The sequence below is a fragment of the Alosa alosa genome, chromosome 8 (assembly GCF_017589495.1).
Source record: "Alosa alosa isolate M-15738 ecotype Scorff River chromosome 8, AALO_Geno_1.1, whole genome shotgun sequence".
In the NCBI taxonomy this organism is placed as follows: Eukaryota; Metazoa; Chordata; class Actinopteri; order Clupeiformes; family Clupeidae; genus Alosa; species Alosa alosa.
The window spans coordinates 34,482,611-34,506,022 of NC_063196.1; the positions used below are offsets into that span (position 1 = coordinate 34,482,611).

At 43.8% G+C, this 23,412-nt stretch overlaps 1 protein-coding gene across 1 annotated transcript; it reads right to left on the reverse strand.

Moving 5' to 3' along the window:
* Window positions 1-11,028: 11,028 nt before the first annotated feature.
* On the reverse strand, window positions 11,029-13,942 carry LOC125299891 (pro-opiomelanocortin-2-like). The gene is made up of 3 exons (XM_048251384.1): window positions 13,673-13,942; window positions 11,905-12,090; window positions 11,029-11,732 (listed from the first exon to the last, which is right to left on the reverse strand). Exons 2-3 carry the CDS (start codon window positions 12,037-12,039, stop codon window positions 11,154-11,156), a joined length of 714 nt encoding a protein of 237 aa, XP_048107341.1. The 5' UTR covers window positions 12,040-12,090; window positions 13,673-13,942; the 3' UTR covers window positions 11,029-11,153.
* Window positions 13,943-23,412: the final 9,470 nt, after the last annotated feature.

The window sequence follows — 23,412 nt, forward strand, 5'->3', positions numbered from 1 at the left end:
TAGAACCCAGTTCTGTCCCGCGTTGCTCTAGAACCCTGTTCTGTCCTGCGTTGCTCTAGAACCCTGTTCTGTCCCGCGTTGGTCTAGAACCCTGTTCTGTCCTGTGTTGCTCTAGAACCCTGTTCTGTCCTGCGTTGGTCTAGAACATTCTCACAGGTTCTCCATCTGACATGACATGACCTGTCTCCATGACAACATTGCCCTCTCCTGGTCTTCCTCTGTCTCTCTCTCCTATCTCTCTCTCTCTCTCTATTTCTCTTTGTCTGTGTGTGTGTGTGTGTTTTTGTTTCTCTCAAACACACGTTACACACACTAAGGTCAAATGCCTGATGAGGTATTTCTATGTAGCTTCCTGTGTGGTCATTTTAATTTGATTAACGTTACTGATGTTTTGTTATAGTGTGTATTTTTAACATTTCTCTTGGGTTCTAAGCCATTAACTTTATTGTGCTGCACCTATTTATGCTCTTTTGTTTTTTTTTATTATTATTATTATTATTATTTTATTTTTGTTTATATTAACGTTTGCTTACTAATGTTTTGTTTTATATTAATGTTTGCTTAATAATGTTTTGTTTTATATTAACGTTTGCTTACTAATGTTTTTCTAAGGCTGTCCTGTCTCTGTCTTTCATTTGCTGGTATTTGCATGCATGTTGTTTTCATGTCCAGAGATGAACAAGCCCTGAGTGTTACAGCAGCTGTGTGTGTGTGTGGTCTGCTCCATATATGTTCCTCTAAGCTGGACAGTAGTGCTCCGCCTTGTTTATGTTTACAGACCAGACGCTGTTTGTTTGTTTGTTTGTTTGTTTGTTTACTGACTGAGCTGAGGGGAGAGTGTCGCTCTGCGTTGCTCACACAGTCCTGAGGTCACACTCTGTCCACTGTGCTCAACCAAACGCTCTCTCATGTGCTGTCCTTCACAGGCACACCTGCCCATGTGTGTGTAATGTACATCTGTGTTTACGTTAGAGGTTTTAATCAAATATATTATTTTGAACAAAGCTAATGCTATAGACTGCACTGAACTGACAAAACAGACAACTGACAAACAAACTAGAACTGGAGGTCACTGGAGATCACTGGACGTCACTGGAGGTCACTGGACGTCACTGGACGTCACTAGAGGTCACTAGAGGTCACAGGAGGTCACTGGAGGTTCCTGTTCCGAAAGCCCAGTCCTGATGAGCTCTGAGCTCTTCTCAGCAGCGTTACGGTCATCTCACTTACTGTGTGTGAGTGTGTAGTGTGTGTGTGTGTGTGTAGTGTGTGAGTGTGTAGAGTGTGTAGTGTGTGAGTGTGTAGTGTGTGTGTGTGTGTGAGTGTGTAGTGTGTGTGTGTGTAGTGTGTGAGTGTGTAGTGTGTGTGTGTGTAGTGTGTGAGTGTGTGTGTGAGAGAGAGAGAGATAGAGGCGGTTACTTTCTCCTCTCTCCCTCCCTCCCTTTTTCTCTTTCCCTCCCTCTCTCTTTCCCACCCTCTCTCTCTCTCCTATCTCTCTCTCTCTCTCCCCTTTTTTTTCTCTCTCTCTCCCTCTTTTTCTCTCTCTCTCTCTCTCCCTCTTTTTCTCTCTCTCTCTGTCCCCTGCAGTGTGTGTGTGTGTGTGTGTGTGCGTGTGCGTGCGCACCCTGGCAAAGACAGGGACCAACCCTTTCATCACGTTCCTGTGGAGTTGAGTTATGTTACGTTACTGTATGTTACATTACATTATGTTACGTTACGTTGCGTTCTCCGAGGAGTTAACTTCAGGACAGACTAGCGCCTTACTGCTCACCTAGACATATCCTAGCTGACTCTCCATTCACTCATCTCAGCGCAATGTCTGACCAGCCCTGTTATTAACACCGCAACATCTGACCAGCCCTGTTATTAACACCGCAATGTCTGACCAGTCCTGTTATTAACATCGCAACATCTGACCAGCCCTGTTATTAACACCGCAATGTCTGACCAGTCCTGTTACTAACACAGCATACGGCATATTACATATAACCACTGTGGCATTATCATTGTCCATTTGGTGTGTGTGTGTTTGTGTGTGTAAGTAAGTAAGTAACTGGTGTAAGTAACTGTTCCCCATGTGCGTCTGGGAGATGGTAGAGTTTATTTTTTAATAAGGTGACTTGCTTTTATCTGTTAAGTGTGTGTGTGCGTGTGTGTGTGCGCTTTGAGTTGGTCAGCCTGAGGTTGTGCTGCACGTGCCAAACTGCACCAGGCACCGCGTCCACCCTGCCAGCCCGGAGTGAACGAGTCTATTTTTATACGGCCCGTTTCTCATGTGCATGTGCACTGTATAGCTCAGGGGTGTGCGCGTGTGTGCGTGTGTGTGTGTGCGCGCGCTTGTGCGCACCAGTCTACACCTCTAGGGGTGCCGGATGTTAGGGGGTAGGCCATGTTTGGTGGGATCACATATGACGGACAGCTTTTCCTAGCCAATCTCTTTTCACACAGCACTTTTAGTCATGACCTCACAGAGGACAGATGACATCAGAGACTCCACCACCGTGTACCGTATACTAACAGCAGCATCTGACTGTACAGGACATGTTCACTGGCTTCACTATACAATCAGCTGCTGACCATGTTGGGGGGGCATCTGATGTCCAATCAGCTGCTGACCATGTTGGGGGGGCATCTGATGTCCAATCACCTGCTGACCATGTTGGGGGGGCATCTGATGTCCAAGTCTGAATGGAATACTATGCAGCAGTACACCGTTCTGGGTCTGACGTTACCATGGCGTTACAGTGGCTGTTTTTCGACCAACAGAAAACTGGTTCTTGAACCGGTTCCGTTCACAATTGTTTGAACTTTGGTGGCGTCCAGTGAAGCAGCTTGCATCTCCATCTGTGTTGAGCAGGACAGGGGATGTGTCATCAGCTGAGGGTGTTGCGTCGCGCACATATTTAATCTGTCAAATGAAACCCACACTTTAGTTCACAGGGGAAAAAAAAACAACTTTTTGTGGCCAGATCTGAACCAACTTCTCATGTCCCGAACCATTTCATCTGGTCGAGATGCACCGAACGATTCAACATCTGGAATGTGAACCAGAATGGAGCCGACTCTGTTGGTGGAACAGGCCCAAGTGTGTCTCTGATGTGTGTGTGTGTGTGTGTCTCTGTCTCTGATGCGAGTGTGTGATGTGTGTGTGTGTGTGTGTGATGGGACCCAGGAGCTGAGGGCCTGTGTGTGGGGAGAAGGCTGTATGCTAACGTCACTAGTGCTTCTGTGGCTAATGTCTTCAGTAACAAACTGCATAAATAAATAAATACTTTGTGACCAACAATGACTTCCAGTGTGGCACATTCAAAGTGAATTAAAACCGTTAAATTACAAACATGATAAATAACTAAAATAGGATTTAAGCTCATGGCATGAACATAAATTGATGACGATAATGATTGAGTCAATTTGTGCTTTGTGTTGTACCGGTCCTTCCTGAGGGGGAAAATAGAAAGGTGTGTGTGTGTGTGTACCGGTCCCTCCTCAGGGAAAATAGAAAGGTGTGTGTGTGTGTACCGGTCCTTCCTGAGGGAAAAGAGAGAGATGAATGGGAAGATGGAGGAGAAGAGAGATATGTAATATCTTCTGATGGACGCACGCAGCTCTTCTCCCCCCTCCAGCCAAGGCCGCTGCGCTGCGTCCAATAACAGCCGGCCGAGTTGGCGAGAGGCTGAGCGATGAGGCGAGAGTTCCACCTTTGAGGCTCCAAACAGAGCAAACGTAGGAGTCCGCCGTGTCGTCATTATGAAGCGATGGACCAGCACGCCATCACCCCAACACTTATTACACCCCAATATTCCCTTATTAATCTCAGGCCTCGAAGCGTGTGTGTGTGTTTGAGTGAGTGTGTGCGTGTGCATGTGTTTGTGCGTGTGAGTCATTCTGAACTCTTTACATCTCCATGTTTGGCCTGGTTGAAAACGCACCATTAGAAAGAGAACTTCTGTTTCCAGTGGCAGAGACTGTGCTTTAATATGTGGGGTGGTGACAAGCACACACACACACACGGATCAGATCAGAGACTGTGCTTTAACATGTGTGAAGTAACGGCTCAGGTGATTCAGATCGTGTGATGAAGTGATATAGCAGGGGGATTTAACCCCTTTCCCTTCTGTGTGTTGTTAGCCAAAGGCTAAGCTTCTTTATATAAAAGTTGCTTTTATAATTTAATTTATTGACGTGGGAGAATGACAAACTTGCATTCATGGTCTTTCAAACAAGAAGTGGGCAGCAGTCAGAGGTGTGCACAAATACATCAAAAACTAATTTGTTACAAATACTGGCTCATGAAATGCAACAAAATAAAATACAAAATACTAATGTCAAAAAAGGTATTTAATTAAAATATTAATATTTGAGTTTTGGAAGGAGATTATTATAATCTTATCAAAGGTAACAAATGAACCTCTTCCTCTGTGTCCCAAACTTTGTATATTTGGACTTTTTCCAGAAAACTGTACACTATAGGAAGTTTCAGAAAATGATGGTCATACTGTGTCTTCTTGAAACCAAACATAAAATTGCACTGTCATGGAAATCAGTTCATAGACCAAGTAAACAGAGTTGGATTGGGGATATTGCAAAGTCTTGCTATGGAAAAACTGACTTACATAGTTAAGGGGAAATATAAGACTTTTGTGAAGATGTGGGGTTCATTTATGGAATTTCTGGCGAACTCAACCATGTTTCTTTTCCAATCTGTAATATGGTAATAATGGATGTGCCTCTTTGTTTTATGTTACTGTATGTGTTGTTTCTGTATGTCTTTTTTGTAGTAACTGGAAAAAGGTAAAATATATTGGTAAAAAAAAAAAAAAAAAAAATATGAATATTTAGTAATTTGAAAATACAAAAAAATACCCACACAATAATCAAAAATAAAATAAATGTCAACTGAGCGAGCCAAAATGGTAAACTTTACAAGGACAATGGTAAAAGGACAACTTTAGAGCTGAAAATAGGTAATTGCCCATGCCCAAGGGATTTCACTGGGCACCCTCCCTATTCTTACTGAGTAACCCCTAGGCAACAAGAAACAGTAAAGCTAACCAACCAAGTAAAGCTAACCAACAAAACCAGGTTCACCAAGATTCAGGCCTTTGGCTCCCAGACTATGGTGATAAGCATAGCCTACTGTCATGGTAATAGGTAGGCTATATACTTAACTGAGTAATGGCATTTTGGGCTTATTTGAGGAAAAAAATAGATTTTAAGAATTTGAAATACTATAAAATCTGAATTTCCCTTTGGGGATCAATAAAGTATCTATCTATCTATCTATCTATCTATCTATCTAGGCCTATCTATCTAAATAGAAACCCACAAATTATTTTTTTACAAACTACATTTGATTTTTTTTCAGTCCTTCAAAATACAAATTACAAAGTACTCTAAAGTAATGAAATACGTATTTCAACTAGAAAATGAAATTTCGAGGAAATTACCAGTGCATGAAAATAAACATACTGTATATTAACATAAAATGCAAAACAAACTTTTATTTGGAAACAGTTGGCAGGAGTCATAGTTGATAACAACTGACAGTTGAAATGGCTGAACAGTTAAATAGTTGAGTAGTTTAAATAGTTAAATTATTTAATAGTGAATTATTGTAGGGAGGACATTTATTTTGAAACAGTTGTGGGCAGAACAAACAATGGTTGTAACAGGATTTGTAGTCTTAAGAGAGCCAGATTGCATGCTTAAAGCCTGAGACAGAGTGTATAGTTTAAGTTAAATGTAGATAGACAGAAAGTTGAATGGATGTTGATAGGCAGATTGTTTAATGGATGTTGATGGATAACTTAATGGGTGGATGAGTGAATGGTTTGAAAAGGATGAATGGATAGAAAGTTAGATGGAATGTGCCTTATATCCTTGTAGAATGGAGACACAGAGAGAGTTGGCCTAGTTGAGCAGAAAGCAGTTGATACAGGTGCAATCAGTTTAACTGGCCCTTTGATGGGGCCTAGTTGAGCAGCTGGAAGTTGATACAGGTGCAAATCAAGTTAATTAGCCCATTGTGATGTCATAGTGCCAATGCAAAGTCTATGGGGAAAAATAAGCTTGTTTTTTGTTAATATCTCAAAAAGTATAAAGTTTAGAAAAGTGAAAAATACATTCCTCAAGTGTCCTTTTCAAGACCTACGTTACAAAGTTTGAACGAAGTTTCTACGTTTAAACGGTTGAAGCTGAATTAAGATGCAGAAATTTGGTGGGAAGAAGAAGAAGACTTCGGATAACAGAACAGTGCATTTTCATGCTGTAATATATATATATATATATATATTAAGTATATAAACTTTTTTGATCCCGTGAGGGAAATTTGGTCTCTGCATTTAACCCAATCGGTGAATTAGTGAAACACAAACAGCACACAGTGAACACACAGTGAGGTGAAGCACACACTAATCCCAGCGCAGTGAGCTGCCTGCTTCAACGGCGGCGCTTGGGGAGCAGTGAGGGGTTAGGTGCCTTGCTCAAGGGCACTTCAGCCACTGGTCGGGGCTCGAACCGGCAACCCTCCGGTTACAAGTCCAGAGTGCTAACCAGTGGGCCATGGCTGCCCCAAATATAATAATAATAATAACATTTAATTAAAATACTGCCCATGTCTGGCAGGAGTCAATAACACCTGCAGCTTCCTGCACACTTGCTAGTCTGTTCCCTTCGGTGTTTTCCAAATTCAAGGAAGATGTCTTGCTCTTGGTTGAGGTAACGTCCCAAGGATTTTTGTTTTGCTTGCCGCCGAGCTCAGCGCAAAATACCAATGACATACAGCGTGCCGCGTTCAAAGTTCAACATTATTTAACTTTGACTGCGGCACGCGCAAGAGCGGCAAAGCGGCAAAATTCCATTGACAATAATGCATTTCATAGCACATACCGCGTGTGATATGATAGGCCCTTGAGACAGTGGAATGACCAAGTAGCTAGCCTAGCATGAGACAGTGGAATGGCTAGGTAGCTAGCATAGCATGAGACCACACTTCCTCCCTGGTTTCCTATTGCCTCTACTAGTCAGTACGAACAACTTTATGACATGAAAGAAACAGCACAGATTTTTTTGTCTAAAACTAGCAAGAGAACCGGAAAAGCCAACACTTGCCTTGCAAACAGGAAGAACAGCACAAGTGTCAAGTGTGTAATAAAAGCCAGCATACAAACTCCAAGTCAATGTACTGGTCACTGATAACAGCTAGCCAGCTTGCTCCTAACTGATGTATTCTGTCAATATATAATATGGAGGTATGGAGCGGTATCCTCTATCACACCCCCTAAAGATACACTGTGTAGTGTGCACACAGGACATGGCTGCTGATGTCACTTTGCTTCCATATTTGGGAGACTCATTTTGATCTCATTACAGGGTTTTTAGCCTACTTTGTGCACCTTTGGGACTAAAAGCACATCGTGGCCCTTTCATTTTTAATCTTCAGTTTTTTGCAGTCAGATTTAACAGCTTGTCCTCATATCTGATTGTGAAGAGAATTCGAGAATTTGTCTTATTAAACAGCTTGTCCTCATCGTGTGAAAGCGAGAAGTTGTCTTCTTAAACAGCTTATTCTCATATCTGATCGTGTAATGAAAAGTTGTCTTGTTAAACAGCTTGTCCTCATACTGTACTGTATGTCATATCTGATTGTGTAAAAACGAAAAGTCTTGTTAAGGTATAGCCTACTTTGCAGTTTCAGGTATTTTTGTCAACTGTCGAGCTCCCCCTAGAGTCTCAATATATTTATATTTTACTCTGCCGTTGTAAATAGCCTACTTCTCGTGGCTTGTTCCCCCTGTACACAATGAAAATGCTTTTGTTGTGGAGGCCAAGGATTAACAACAGGCAAAAACTATCCCCAAAGAGCTACATCTACTGACAAGGTAATGATTCAGGATTCACGCGAGATTTCTTCGGGTCGACTATTGTTGAAGTTGCTTGGCAGGTTCTGTTGTTAGCGACTCGGCTATGCTGTATGGTAGAGGGTGACAATTTTTCGGGACTCCCGCGGGTCACGGTATTCCCGCGGGAGTCAATTTCACTGTTGGTAACGTGATGGGGACGGGACGGGCAGAAATGAACGGGAGTGGACGGGAGGGGAACGGAGCCGGAGATTAAATTACAACATGCGGTGAGTGCACCCAAAGATTGCAGGACATTTCTAGAAAAGAGAACCACTTCCAACTCACAATACGTTTGTTGATTGGCTACTGCTAGCCGCAGAGTAGTCTATCAGAGCCATACAAAGCAGCTGCCCTGTTCACAAGCCAATCAATCAGCGTCAGCGACTACACCGAAAACTGAAGGTGTTTTCAACGTGATCTAATCGCTAACGTTATCTGAGATGCTAGTTTTTTTAACGGTAGGAATAAACACACATGGTAACAAAATCAATCTAAACATGTGTAGCTTTGCTCAACACATTAACACTATGATACAGTGTAATTGTCAAGTTGTATGGCTCACTGTGTTCAAAGTCGATCTCACCTCGACTAGCCTATGTGGTGGTTGTTATGGGAAACGTGCTAATAAATGGCAAAGCAGCTTAACTGTAGTGAAGTTCGCAAGATTGGAAAGAGGAAATGGCGTTTACATGTCCATTTAAATTATAGCCTTTCTAATGCACTTAAATCCGAAATAAGATGGAATGTGAGGTGACTGCTATTAACTTTAAAGAGGACTATCTACAATTGAAACTATCTGTAGCCTATGACGCAAATAAGCCTCATGTCCGGTCTATGGATGTCTGCCTATTGTTGACAGCAGGGTTTTTTTACAATTTAAAATTATACTTTCTAGATTTTAATGGGCCATGTTGAAGAGCTGATGTCTGTAATTGTTCGATTGCAAATACAAAATTATTCATGTCCCTTGCATTTTGCAACTGTGAGGTCCATGGTAAGGCTACTGACATAAATATTGTTTCATTTTGGCGAAAGTGATATCCACGCTCTGGCGGTGTTATAAATGTGCACAGAAGGAGTTCTAAGCTATATAAGGTACAAGCTAGGCCTATTACACAACATAAATTGTCACTATGCTGGCACTCCAAATAAAATCTCCCTATGACCCACCCTTTGGGAGCCAATGCTTTAGACAACATAGGGAACTAAACGGAGTGGAATGGGATTCGGGGAGCCTTTTCTCGATTTTGCAGGACAGGATTTTTTTGGGGGCAGTCATGGATCGGGATATGACGGGGAGTATTTGTGTGGGCTCGGGATGGGGACGGGGAGGAAAATTGATTCCCGCGGTCACCCTCTACTGTCTGTATGGCGATGCTAGGTGAACGATTCCTCTATTACAAGTTTGTTTACCATCAAATTGGCTTCATAAAAGGTCATATTAAGGTGAAAATCTTGCATAGTGTACCTTTAAGCTTCATTGTGCATCTCTCACACACGTTACTACAATAGGTGGCAAAGAAATGAAAAATGCTAAAATGGCTCCATTTCCAAATGTAATTTTTGTCCATATGAGTGTCTCTCCTCTCTGAGTAAGTGTCTCTTGACTGATTTGATCTGGGGGTAGGCAGACGCTCACTCTCTGCTCTGGCTGGTAATGGAGGTCCTCGCTGTAGAGGGATTATTATAGCTCCAAGGCCGCTGGAAACTAGTGCTGTATGAATCATATGCTATGAATCATCTCTAGTGACTAATAGCTGCTATTGTTTCCTCTCTCTCTCTCTCACACACACACACACACACACTCACTCTCTCTCTCACACACACACACACTCACTATCTTTCTTTCTCTCACAAAAACACACACTCTCTCACACACACACACACACACACACTCACTCTCTCTCCCTTTCTTTCTCTCTCACAAAAACACACACTCACTCTCTCTCACACATGCACACTCGCTCTCTCTCTTACACACACACACACATATACATTCTCTCTCTCTCTCATACACACGGTGAAGTTAATGATAAGAGAGCAGTCGATGTTCCTTAGGCCAGGTTATTATCAACATTCTCTGAAGGCATTAATAGTGTGTTAGCCTGACGAGCCAGACCCACATCAAGATGTAGGGTCTGGGAACTCACCATTTGCAGTGCTCAATCCGAGGGGCAGGATAAAGGGTTATCTTTCAAATTCCTAAATCGGCTAGTTGATCAAACTTTTGGCAACTTAAAAAAAAAAACCTTAACTCGTGTTGCACTGTTCACCAGCAGCAGCATCCATCTTCTTTGTTTTCAAGTAGCAGGAAATTCACAACTCTGCCATCATTATGTTAAGCCCGCCCACCGACTATATACGATGTGATTGGCCTGATCGAAGTTTCATTTTTCCAGCTCGCAAGCTAACGGAGAGTTGCTAGACTACCCTGGCTGTCATTACATTTGCTGCCACTAGGGTGTGTCTAGATTTCTAGGCTACTAGTGTGTGGGTGTGCTCATGTAAAAGTGCTTTGTGTGTGTGTGTGTGTGTGGGTGTGCTTGTGTAAAAGTGCTTTATGTGTGTGTGTGTGTGTGTGTGGGTGTGCTCATGTAAAAGTGCTTTGTGTGTATGTGTGTGTATGTGCTCATGTAAAAGTGCTTTGTGTGTGGGTGGGTGGGTGTGCTTGTGTTAAAGTGCTTTGTGTGTGTGTGTGTGCTTATGTAAAAGTGCTTTGTGTGTGTGTGTGTGCGCTCATGAAAAAGTGCTTTGTGGGTGTGTGTGTGTGTGTGCTCATGTAAAAGTGCTTTGTGTGTGTGTGTGTGTGTGTACAGTATGTGTATGTGTGGGTGTGCTCATGTAAAAGTGCTTTGAGTGTGTGTGGGTGTGCTTGTGTAAAATACTTTTCTTTCATGACGACTTAATGACACTTCACAGTAGGTGTTTGCAATGAAGCAATTCAAGTTTAATTGATCATTAATTACTATACATGATAACACAGCAAACACAGTATACAGTTTCAACACTGGCAGTCAGTCTCTTCTTAATCCTCCCCATTCCCACCCAGTCCCCACCACACACACACACACTCACAGACAAATACATACACACACACACACACACACATATACAAAAACACCACACACACAGACACACACACACACACACACATACAAATACACCACACTCACAGACACACACACACACATATACAAATACACCACACACACAGACACACACTCACAGACACACACACACACACTGTCCCCCCTAGTGGCCGTCCCTGGCGATGGCGTGGCGCAGCAGCTTGAGCAGGGGCTTGTGGGAAAGCTGGCTTGAGGCGGCCCAGGGCTTCATAAAGCCCCCGTAGCGCTTGTCCGCCTGGGGGGGCGGGTGGCTCCAGCGGAAGTGTTTCATGCGGTAGGTGAGTTTGGTGGGGGCTTCCCCCTCCCTCATCTCCCTCTTCTGCTCCTCCTCTTCCTCCTCTTCCTCCTCCTCCTCCTCCTCCTGAGTGGCCAGGGCCCTCCTGTTGTCCGCACCCTCTCCCACGCCCCCACTGACCCCCGCGCTGGTGTACACCTTGACGGGGCGACGCTTGCGGCCGGCGGGTTTGCCCCAGCGGAAGTGCTCCATGGAGTAGGCGCGTCGCTCGGCGCTGTGGGCCTCGTCTGGACGGAGGACAGGAGGGGGGGACAGGAGGGTCAGGAGCACCCCCAGCGCCACGCTCCGCTCTTCCTCCTCCTCCTCCTCCTCCCACCGCGTGGGGGGAGGGGCCAGAGCTGACCCCTGATGCTCCACTGGGGAGGCGGAGTCTAGGCCCTGCTGCTCAGCACACGCACGCAGACAGTTCTGAGGGAGAGCCAATCACAGAGGATTAGAAAAGAAGGCAACCAATGATGGTGATGGTGATGATGATGATGATGATGGTGATGATGATGATGATGATGATGGTGATGGTGATGATGATGATGATGATGATGGTGATGATGATGATGATGATGATGATTAATTAAATTCTCACCTGCAGCACCTCTTGAGAGATTATGTCTCTGCAGACTCGTTCTTCAGAACACAACACACTAATCCTAGAGCTGCTCACACACACGCACACACATATCAGTAGCCCACACACAGACATCTGGGGTCGCCGCAGCATCTTCTGCCCTCACTGGACCACACTCCGTCGTCCGTCAGGTTACACCAATCACTGTCCAGGACGCAGGAAACACAGAGACAAGCCATTTGTAAAGCCGTCAGGTTACACCATTGATCGGTTTGCCTTTCTTCCTGTCAAGGACAAACTCTTTGACTTGCGCCCTTTGTTTGTGCACTGAATGAAACACAGTGAGAGAGAGAGAGAGAGAGAGAGTGAGAGAGAGAGAAAGAGAGAGCGTGAGAGTGAGAGAGAGAGAAAGAGAGAGAGCGAGAGAGAGAGAGAAAGAGAAAGCGAGAGCGTGAGAGTGAGAGAGAGAGAGAAAGAAAGTGAGAGTAAGAGAGAGTGAGAGAGAGCGAGAGAGAGAGTGAGCGAGAGAGAAAGAGAGAGAGAGATTCAGAGAGAGCCGGGCCTCATTCATCCCTGCAACCGTGTCAGTGTGTGGCCTGGGGACAGAAAGTGCTGCTCTCCCTCACAGTCCTGGCCGGAAGCAGGTTGTGTGTGTGTGTGTGTCTTCAGTCTGATCACCGACAGCTTAACACATTCACACACATACACACCTCTCCAACCTTTTGCATTAATCTTCTTTTGAAGTTTCAGCAGGAAAAAAAGCTAAGCACACGCATATACGCAAACTGTTATTCTATTGATGTGGTGAGTCAGAAGCTTTGACTGGACCTCTGGTCGTCTTGCAGTCTCATCTCCTTTCTGTCCATCAAGCCATTTCACCTGTGGAATTTCAGAAGTATTATCTAATAATAATAACCTGTGGAATTTCAGAAGTATTATCTAATAATAATAACCTGTGATGAGTTGCTACATAAAATTGATGCATAAAAGAAACAGTAATAAGATCATATGCAGGTCTGCTGAGCTGAACTCCTCCTGTTGGATAGTGTACACCTGTGTTCGTGTTTGCCGACAAAAGAAACAGCAATAAGATCACATGTTGGATAGTATACACCTGTGTTCGGCATTCTTGTGATAGTTTTGGGACTTTCAAAAGTATTTAAAGACTCATTGGCTCACCTTGCACTTAATTAATTAATTAATTACTTAACTGAGGAATGTTGTTTTTTTTTGTTTGTTTATGGTTTTGTTAAAATGCAAACTCATTTTTTTCATTGTTGATATTTGATATGGTCATTGACATTGTTATTACTATTACTATTATCAATTTTGTTTATTATTTTTATTATTTGATTATTATTTTTGTTTATTATTGTTTAGTATTATTATTTTGAAGACTTCATGCTAAACCATGCTTCATTACCCTGCAGTATTGAGATGTCTAGTTTCAAACTTGCTGTTTGAACCCACTCCCTTTTTGTAATCTGCTTTGAAAACCATAATAAATTGAATCATCCCAGCATTGGTTAAATAATCCGCCATAATCCCACACTAACGATCCCACAATCTGTCTGACACCAGCACCTATGGACAGGTCTAAAGACAGAACTCGTTTACAAACCAGTCACAAAGTATATCTGGCCACTGAAAGGTTTAAAGGCAGGACTACCCATAAATAAAATAAAAAATAATATATATATATATATATATATATATAAATAAAATATCTAACATATATAAAATATACATATATATATTTAAATCTTATGAATAAACTTTGATTCACCTCTCTGCAGACAGCTCTCTCTCTCTGTCGCGACCTCCTCAGCGCCTGGAAGTCTTCTTTCTTGTACCGCTTTTTCCTTCCTCTCTTGCACACACACTCCGTTGCTCTCTCGCTCTGTCTCCTGGTCTCTGTGCTTGAGTGTGTGTGTGTGTGTGCGTGTGTGTGTACGGGTTTGGCGGACTGGTGGTGGGGTCCACTGCCTTATATACTCCCAGGTGCTCCGAGATGCTCCAAGGCCAACAGCTACAAGGATGTCTCCTCACATGCCCTTATTAGGAAGCAGGCTGGAGGTGGGGGCATCTCTGGTTGCCATGGAGAGGGAGAGGATGAGAGGAAGTTGGTGATGATGATGATGGTGATGGCGAGGCCCTCTGCCCCAAAACACCTCAGTGGAGTATATGTTTGTAATGCTGCCCTCATTATGACGTCAGTGTTGAAGATGGCGTAGGATCTCCATCACAACAGGTCCAATGCAAAATCAGATTAAGATCCATTCTCAATGCTTGCCTTCTATTCTATTCTATTATATTCTATTCCATTCCATTCCATTCCACTCCATTCTATTCTATTCTATTCTATTCTATTCTATGATGTTCTGTCTCAGTCTCAATGCCCTTCTCCCTCTCTGAGGCCCTGGGGTCAGTGGATCAGGGGCTCCGTTTGTGATGATAGATACTGTAGGACGCTAATGAGGCCTCAACTGGCAGCACTGCATGCAGCATAAGCATCAGCCCTCAGCAGCCACTGGCATGAAGCATAAGCATCAGCACAAACATATAAATGTGTGTCATTGAGAATCAGCTGGTGGAAGAGTGATACTGTGGACATACTGTATAGTGCATACGGAAGGTTTTCCACATTTTGTTATTTTTCAGACTCATATCAAAATGGATTCAATTAATTTTTTTCCCATCAATCTACACACAATACTCCAACACTCAACAAACAACAGGTGTTTGGAGTGTTTTCTAAATAAAAAATGAAAGACTTCCTTTGAGAAAATGAGAGAAGGACAAGCATCAGTGCAGCACTCCACCAATCAGCCCTTTATGGCACAGTGGCCAAATGGAAGACATGTTTTGCCAGGAGTTTCCCAAAAAAGCACCTGAACGACTCTTTTAGACCATGACAAGTAAAATCATCTGGTCTGATGAAACGAAGACGGAACTATTTGGCCACAATTCCCAACGGCACGTGTGGAAGAAACCAGGCACTGAGCTGCACTGATGGTTGTCCTTCTTTACGCTTCTCTCATCCTCTCAAAGGAACTCTGGATGTCATTCATAGTGACCTTTGGGTCCTTGGTTACCTGTCTGACCAAGGCCCTTCGTCCCGGATTACTGAGTTTGGCTGAGCGACCAGATCTAGGAAGACTGTTGGAAGTTGTTCCAAACTTTTCCATTTGAGAATGATGGAGGCTATCGTGCTTTTGGGCACTTATAATCAAAGATTCTAGAGCGTAGCGCTATTCTATTCTATTCTATTCTAGAGCGTAGCGCTATTCTATTCTATTCTATTCTATTCTATTCTAGAGCGTAGCGCTTTTCCTAAATAACTACCTGAACCGTGGCACTGAGGATGAAGAATCTTTTATGGTATGTTGGTCTCAAGGGCCCACATCAATCTGGCCCATAATCACTCATTTGTGATTTGCACCCCCCCGGTAAAAAATGAAAATGCAATATTATTCTGCTTTAATCGCCCCTATCTTCAGTTAAGATGTTCAGAACTGCACCAAATTTTATGTGTAGGATTGACCTGGCATTCTCTGGGGGTATGCCAAGTTTCGTAGAATTTCATCCATGGGGGGGTCTAAAAAAAATTAGGTTATGTGTAAATGAATGAATGTGTGCTTGAATGCCCTCATACAGACTTACACTACCTCCAGACCGCCTCGCTCCTCTGATCTAACCACGTCTAGCTCTACCACCCGATGCGCTCAAGCCAATCAAACTTTTTCTCATCTGTTGTTCCTCGTTGGTGGAACACACTGCCAGTTCCTACAAGGGCAGGGACATCCTTTTCCACTTTCAAAAACTCCTGAAGACCCAGCTCTTTAGAGAACATCTACTCTCATAGCAACACTTACAACAAGTCTTACTGATCCTAGCACTCACCAGCCGTTTTAAACTGACAAGTAACTGTTAAAAACAGCACTCACCGGCGCACTTATTCTTACTGTACTCTAATGTTTTTTAAACTGTCCTAAAATTGTGAGAATTGTTCCAAAACATACTGTTTACCATGTTGTTAGTCGCTTTGGTTAAAAGCGTCAGCCAAATGTAATGTAATGTAATGTAATGTAATGTACAATAAGTGACTGTACACTCATTGGCCTGTAGATGGCGGTGCACACATATACACATGCACACACACACAGGCTTCACATACTATCGGGTATTAGAACAGCCGATACATAATTACAAATTCAGTAGGATTAAAAGAAAGCCAAAATAAATATTCAGCATCATCATCATGGCTGCATTTCCAGTATTGGCGATAAGTAGTCGTTTGTCCACTAGATGGCGCCGTTGCAGTGAGATGTAATTTTGTTGGAAGTTAAAAGTGGGTTGGAAAAACAATGGGACGCTTCATACAAGGAGTGTAGTTTACGCAGAGAACGCCTAATAAGGATAGGATGATGTTCACATGAAGTGTAATTCCCATTTCTTCTTGAAGCCAAAATAAATCTGAGGATGTTTATCGGACATGCTTGGTTTTTACTGCAGGTAATGCTCATCTTATAATATCAATAAGGACCTAGGTAATGTTACCATTAGCGTTGGTTGAGTGATGGAGGCCAATTTTATTGATTGCATTTGTAGAAAACTATAAATGCGGTTATACCAAGCAAATGTATAGCAGCACTGTTTGTATCTTTCGACTGTCATTTGTTGCCGTGCTACAAAAAAAAAAATCATTCTGTGCAATGGAAGGATTTACCAACGTTATAACCGGTCTGATACAGTTTTGCCTATACATGCGTGGAGACTGAGACGCCGTTTATTTTGTTTTAAGTGCGTGCAGGGTGTGAGAGGGGGAATCGATGTGCTTTGATTCCAGCTTGGTAGTTGTAGTCTGTGAAATTAAAAAGCACGTGTGTGTGAAGTATCCAAACAATGACATCTTCATTTCATTATGTCTGCTTTAGCAACACACCTTAAGCTACTGTGTAGTGGGTCCCATTTAGAAGTGGCTACTTCATTCGCTTTCCTTGACTCATGGAGCTGCGTGAATTTTATTACAACTTTTCGCCACTTAAATGGCAGTTTAAGTCCGCTTGATACTGTAAGGCGAAGCCATTGGTTTCAAAAGGAGATTTTATTTGTGTCGCCAGCATAGCCTATCGACAATTTATGTTGTAAATAGGCCTACTTTATAAGCCTACCTGTAGCTTAGGGAAGCTATAGCTTTCTATTAGGATCTAGTTTGTTAGTTACAGTTTTGTTATAACTCCCTGATGCATTTTTGCATTTAGAATAGCCAGAGCGTGGATATCTCAATCGGAAAAATTAAACAATATCGGGTGCCTATGGACTAGGCTGGGTGAACCCAGCCTGATCTGCCCGCTATTTATTTTTGATTTCTTAAAAGATTGAGCTTGGTCTGGTGAAAGCCAGACTAGCCATGGACCTCAGTTACACAATGCAAGGGAACATGAATCAGCCTATATTTGCACGAACAATAACGGACAACAGCTCTTCAACTTTGGCCCGTTAAAATGTGTATGAACAGTCTAGCCGACGCATTTCATCAAGGCCCATTTGGACATGTCAGTTATTTGCACCACTAGATGTAAAACAGCATTTCGTTTCAGACTACTGTTACTTAATTTGTGCATTGACAATAAAGTATTACATGAACTAAAGATGACTAAAATATTATGTAGAAGAAGAAACATTCACAAAAAATCCATCCATTCAAAAATGACCTTTGTTTTTGATAGCTGTTGAAAAACGCATGGAACTGACAGAGATGTTTTTGTTTATAAATAAATAAATAAATGACATTATGCTGATACCTTTTGCTTTTCCCAAATACAATGTAGCCTACAGGTGTAAGTGACCTTTCATCAATCCAGTTGCAATGGATGAACTGTGATGAACTGCCCTACTTGTGATTGTTTAGAGATTTTAAAGGTTTTATAACAATGCTACATCTTCTTTGGCTATTCTACAATCTATTCACCTTTTCAGCACCAGTAGGCTACTTTCTGTGCAGCCGCACACACACACTCAGGCATGCCAAACAAGCATACACAAAAGTTTCAAGAGTGGGGGATGGAGTAAAATATGGAGACAAATTGAAGTGTGATTTCTTTTTTCCCGAACGGATGTACAGGACTGAGCGGCGGTCATATTTTGTACCGTTATGCGGTACATCTAGTTTTTAAAACAAATTTACAAAACACTCCAAACACCTGTTTTTTGTGTGCAGATTCATGAGAAAAAAAATAATTGAATCCATTTTAAGATTTTAGAAGAGTCTAAAACATAACAAAATGTGGAAAACTTGAAAGGGTCTAAAACGTTCCGTATGCACTATGCACTGTATTACTGCGTACAAGTAACTGACCACAGCCACACAAGCATCTATAAGTCTGTGACCCAATAGATGAACAGCTCAGGAGGCAAATGGGAATGATTTCTGTCAGTAGTCAAACACATCGAGAGATAATGATAGATAGAGACGGCCACTCTGTTTTCATAATCTGTATTACTGCTAAACTGCCCCCTCCCCTTTTACCCCCTCTTTTTACCCTCCTCTTTTACCCCCCTCTTTTACACCCCCTCTTTTACCCCTTTTTATACATTCTTTATATGGGGAAGCGGTGTGGATGCACCAACAGGCCACTGCACAATATGGACTATAAATCTATCCCATAAACAAAACTTAATATTAAATTCCTGCCCCAAACACTATCCCTGGGAAGAACAGCACAGTCAGCTTTAAGTCAACTGTGACAACAGACCCCTTGTGAAGAGAACAAAACTGTGAAATCTGTGAGTTGGTGATCGTCCAACTGATGTACTTGTACGGTTCCACTGTTCTGTTGATGAACTTATGTGCTTGTACGGTTCCACTGTTCTGTTGATGTTAGTGTTTTTCCCTCCATTAAAACACCCTCTCTCTAAATACTTCAAGTAGAAACAGTAGCAAAGCTTTTAGTGCTGCTAGCGTTCTCTTTAGAGCATTAGTCAGACCTGCCTTTGGAACACCGGCATCTCCACGACATCGCCAGGGCAACAAAGAGAAGGATGACATCGCCAGGGCAACAAAGAGAAGGACGTCAGGTGAAAACGTTTCCTTTTCCTTCGCTCAGCCTGCAGTCCTCTATGTGAGCGACAGTGCAGCAGAACAACATCGATGAGAGAGTGTGTGGGTGGAGAGAGTGTGTGTGTGTGTGTGAGCGGAGAGTGTGTGTGTGTGTGTGTGTGTGTGGAGAGAGTGTGTGTGTGGAGAGAGTGTGTGTGTGTGGAGAGTGTGTGTGTGTGAGCGGAGAGAGTGTGTGTGCGGAGAGAGAGTGTGTGTGGAGAGAGTGTGTGTGTGTGTGAGCGGAGAGAGTGTGTGTGTGGAGAGAGTGTGTGTGAGTGGAGAAAGTGTGTGTGAGTGGAGAGAGTGTGTGTGTGTGTGAGCGGAGAAAGTGTGTGTGTGGAGAGAGTGTGTGTGAGTGGAGAGAGAGTGTGTGTGTGTGAGAGTGGAGAGAGTGTGTGTGTGTGGAGAGTGTGTGTGAGTGGAGAGAGTGTGTGTGTGGAGAGAGTGTGTGTGAGTGGACAGAGTGTGTGTGTGAGTGGAGAAAGTGTGTGTGTGTGGAGAGAGTGTGTGTGTGTGGAGTGTGTGTGAGTGGAGAGAGTGTGTGTGTGGAGAGAGTGTGTGTGAGTAGAGAGAGTGTGTGTATGTGGACAAAGTGTGTGTGATGGCTCGATTTAGACATAAAGTTTTGCAGTGGCTGCGTGTGAATATGAAGTTTAACTTTAACTAAACCAGTGAGTCTCAGCTGAAGCACAGAGACCAGACTAAACCAGTGAGTCTCAGCTGAAGCACAGAGACCAGACTAAACCAGTGAGGCTCAGCTGAAGCACATCCTCCCCAGGCTTGCTCTAGAAACCCACATGGTAACACACACACCTGGAACACAGGTCACAGACAAGTACACCTGCGACACAGGTAACACACAGATCCCCATCCCTCCATCTCTCTCCATCCCTCCTCCTCCATCCCTCCCCCTCCCTCCATCTTTTCTCCCTTTCTCTCTCTCTCTCCCGCTCACTCTCTGTCTATTGCACTGAATGACTAATCCAATTAGACTGGATTACAGGGATAAAATGTCCACCAGTGTAACGGGCACATTGCTCTCTCTATCACAGAGAGAGAGAGAAAGAGAGACAGCGTGTGATGCGTGTGATGCTTCATTCTCCACGGAGTCCTAAGGTCGGCGCAGTGGACGGCCCTTCAGCAGCCATGACGAAGGTAAGACCAACCCTCCATCTCAGTGCCTGAGAAACTATGGATTACAGTGAGAAGCACATTAATGCACAGTAGCTTAGCTCTTTTCAGTTGGCTAGTTGTGATGCTATCTGTTAGCTTAGCTATTTTCAGTTGTGGGAAGCCTCAGATGTTTGCTAGCTGTGGTGCTATCTGTTAGCTTAACTCTTTTCAGTTGCAGGTGGCCTCAGATGCTGGCTAGCTGTGATGCTACCTGTTAACTTAGCCACGTAGACTATTCGTTGAGTGTCCATTAGTTATGGTGACTCAAGCAGTGCTGCTAGAGGGCAGAAGAACTACAGACAGGTAGTTTGGTGAGCTCCATGCTGCATGCATGCCACTTAAGGCAGAGTATTATGAGGAAAAAAAATCTGTCCTTGGCCACAGGCTCAGCAGACCTATTAGTGATGGAGACTGAAGCAGTTTCAGTATCTCCTCAGAAGACAGACTAAAGGCATGAGACTCCAGGCTAAAGGCATGAGACACTAGGCTAAAGGCATGAGACACTAGGCTAAAGGCATGATGGCTAAAGGCATGAGACAATAGGCTAAAGGCATGAGACATGAGACACTAGGCTAAAGGCGTGAGACACTAGTCTAAAGGCATGAGACACTAAGCTAAAGGCATGAGACATGGCTAAAGGTATGAGGCAAGGCTAAAGGCTCCCATGTCATATGGCCTTGTTGGATGCTCAGAGAGCTTCTCTGACTCATTTTTGACTGAAGTTGGGTTATCAGTTGCAATACTGGGTCATTAGTAGCAGTGTTGGGTTATCAGTTGCAGTGTTGGGATTTTAGTATTGTGTGTTGGGTTATATACCCTTGTAATCAAGTCCGTCAGTCGATCTGCCTGTGTGTATCCCTGCTCTGGTGGCTTAAAGAGCACTGGTCCAATGTGCTTGACATGTTGTGCACGGGGCAGATGGTCACCATATCCCGGTATTCCTACATGGTCATCCAGATCCAGCTCATTTGGGTTCACTTTGGTTAATATGCAAAGGTGAGGCAGTCGCCTGACTGCTCCTGTGTGTGTTGGGTTATCAGTGGCAGCGTTGGGTAGTAGTGTTGGGTTATCAGCAGTGTTGGGTTATTAGTGGTGTTGGGTGATCAGAAGCAGTGTTGGGTGATCGGAAGCAGTGTTGGGTTATCTGTAGTGTTGGGTTATCTGTAGTGTTGGGTTGTCAGTGGCCACCCTGGGTAACGGCTAGCAGCTGCTCTGGGTAACGACTAGCAGCCGTGTAGCTGCTCTGGGTAATGCCTAGCAGCTGTGTGGCTGCCCTGGTAACGGCTAGCAGCTGTGTGGCTGCCCTGGGTAACGGCTAGCAGCCTGTGACTGCCCTGGGTAACGGCTAGCAGCTGTGTGGCTGCCCTGGGTAATGGCTAGCAGCTGCCCTAGGTAACGGCTAGCAGCCTGTGACTGCCCTGGGTAACGGCTAGCAGCCTGTGACTGCCCTGGGTAACGGCTAGCAGCTGTGTAGCTGCCCTGGGTAACGGCTAGCAGCTGCTCTGGGTAACAGCTAGCAGCCTGTGGCTGGTTAATCTGAAACGTGCTGGCTGTGTTGTCTGAGGCCAGATTGCCATAAGCCCACTTCCGAGTTCATGACCACAACAGTCGAGACTATTAGCAAGGGTTGAGATTGGGAGCTTACAGCACTGTGTGTGTGTGTTCATGCATCTGATATGTCTGTGTGTCCTGGGGGATTGAGTATGTCAGAGTGTGGGTTGATGCAATGAATCGGCCTGATCATGTGTGTTTGCATATGTGTGTGTGTGTGTGTGTGTGTGTGTTCATTTTCACTCCCATTTGGACAGTTGGTCATTTTGGGAGAGGTCTCAGTCTAATGCATATTAATGCATGCATATGTGGATTTATTCTCATCTAAATATGTGTGTGTGTGTGTGTGTGTGTGTGAGAGAGAGAGAGAGATGTGTGTATGTGTATGTGTGTGTGTGAGAGAGAGAGAGTGTGTGTGTGTGTGTGTGAGAGAGATGTGTGTGTGTGTGTGTGTGAGAGATGTGTGTGTGTGTGTGTGAGATCTGTGTGTGTGTGTGTGTGTGAGAGAGAGATGTGTGTATGTGTGTGTGTGAAAGAGAGAGAGAGTGTGTGTGTGTGTGTGTGTGTGAGAGAGTGTGTGTGTGTGTGTGTGTGAGAGAGAGATGTGTGTGTGTGAGAGAGATGTGTGTGTGTGTGTGTGTGAGAGAGAGAGATGTGTGTATGTGTGTGTGTGTGAAAGAGAGTGTGTGTGTGTGTGTGTGAGAGAGAGATGTGTGTGTGTGTGTGTGGAGAGTGTGTGTGTGTGTGTGTGTGTGAGAGAGTAAGGGATGTGTGTGTGTGTGTGAGAGAGAGAGATAAGGGATGTGTGTGTGTGTGTGAGAGAGAGAGATGTGTGTGTGTGTGTGAGAGAGATGTGTGTGTGAGTGTGTGAGAGAGAGAGTAAGGGATGTGTGTGTGTGTGTGTAACCTAATGGCCACACATGGCCCTGTCATCTGCACTTCTATAATTAGTCTCAGCTGAGGTGTTAAACACTCTCACCAAAGACCTGACCCCGAGAAAGATCCTCTCACGCACACATACACACACACACACACACAGAGGGACACACGCACACACACACAGAGACACACGCACACACACACGCTCACACACAGCTGAGACATCAACACTCTCACTGAAGAGATGCCCCCTCACACACTCACATGCACAAGGTCAAAAGCCAAGAGCACCTGCATTCACACACACACACACACACTATTTAAAACAACCACAGATACACACACATGCAAATATTATAATGTCCTGAAATGAGAGGTCATTACGTGTCGTGCAGTCTGGCCTGCTCTGTATGTGCTTGTTTCCTCACCTTAATGCCAGCCCTAAACCTGCTCCTGTTGGCAATCAAGGTGAAGTTAATTAGTTAATTAGTCCCTTTAATTCATTAGTAACACCACAGCAGGCCGACTCTTATTATGTTATGTTGTGTTTGTGTGTGAGTGTGTGTGTGATTGTGTGTATGTGTGTGTGTGTGTGGGGGGTAATAATGCAATAGGTTAGAGGAAGTCGTATCCTGATAGGCCTCTGTTCCCCTCCCACAGATCCCACACACCCTGCTGATGTGAAACCCATGGTGGAGTGAACGCTTCTTCATCATCATCATCATCATCATCATCATCACCCTGCTGATGTGAAACCCATGGTGGAGTGAATGTTTCTTCATCATCATCATCATCATCATCATCATCATCATCATCACCGT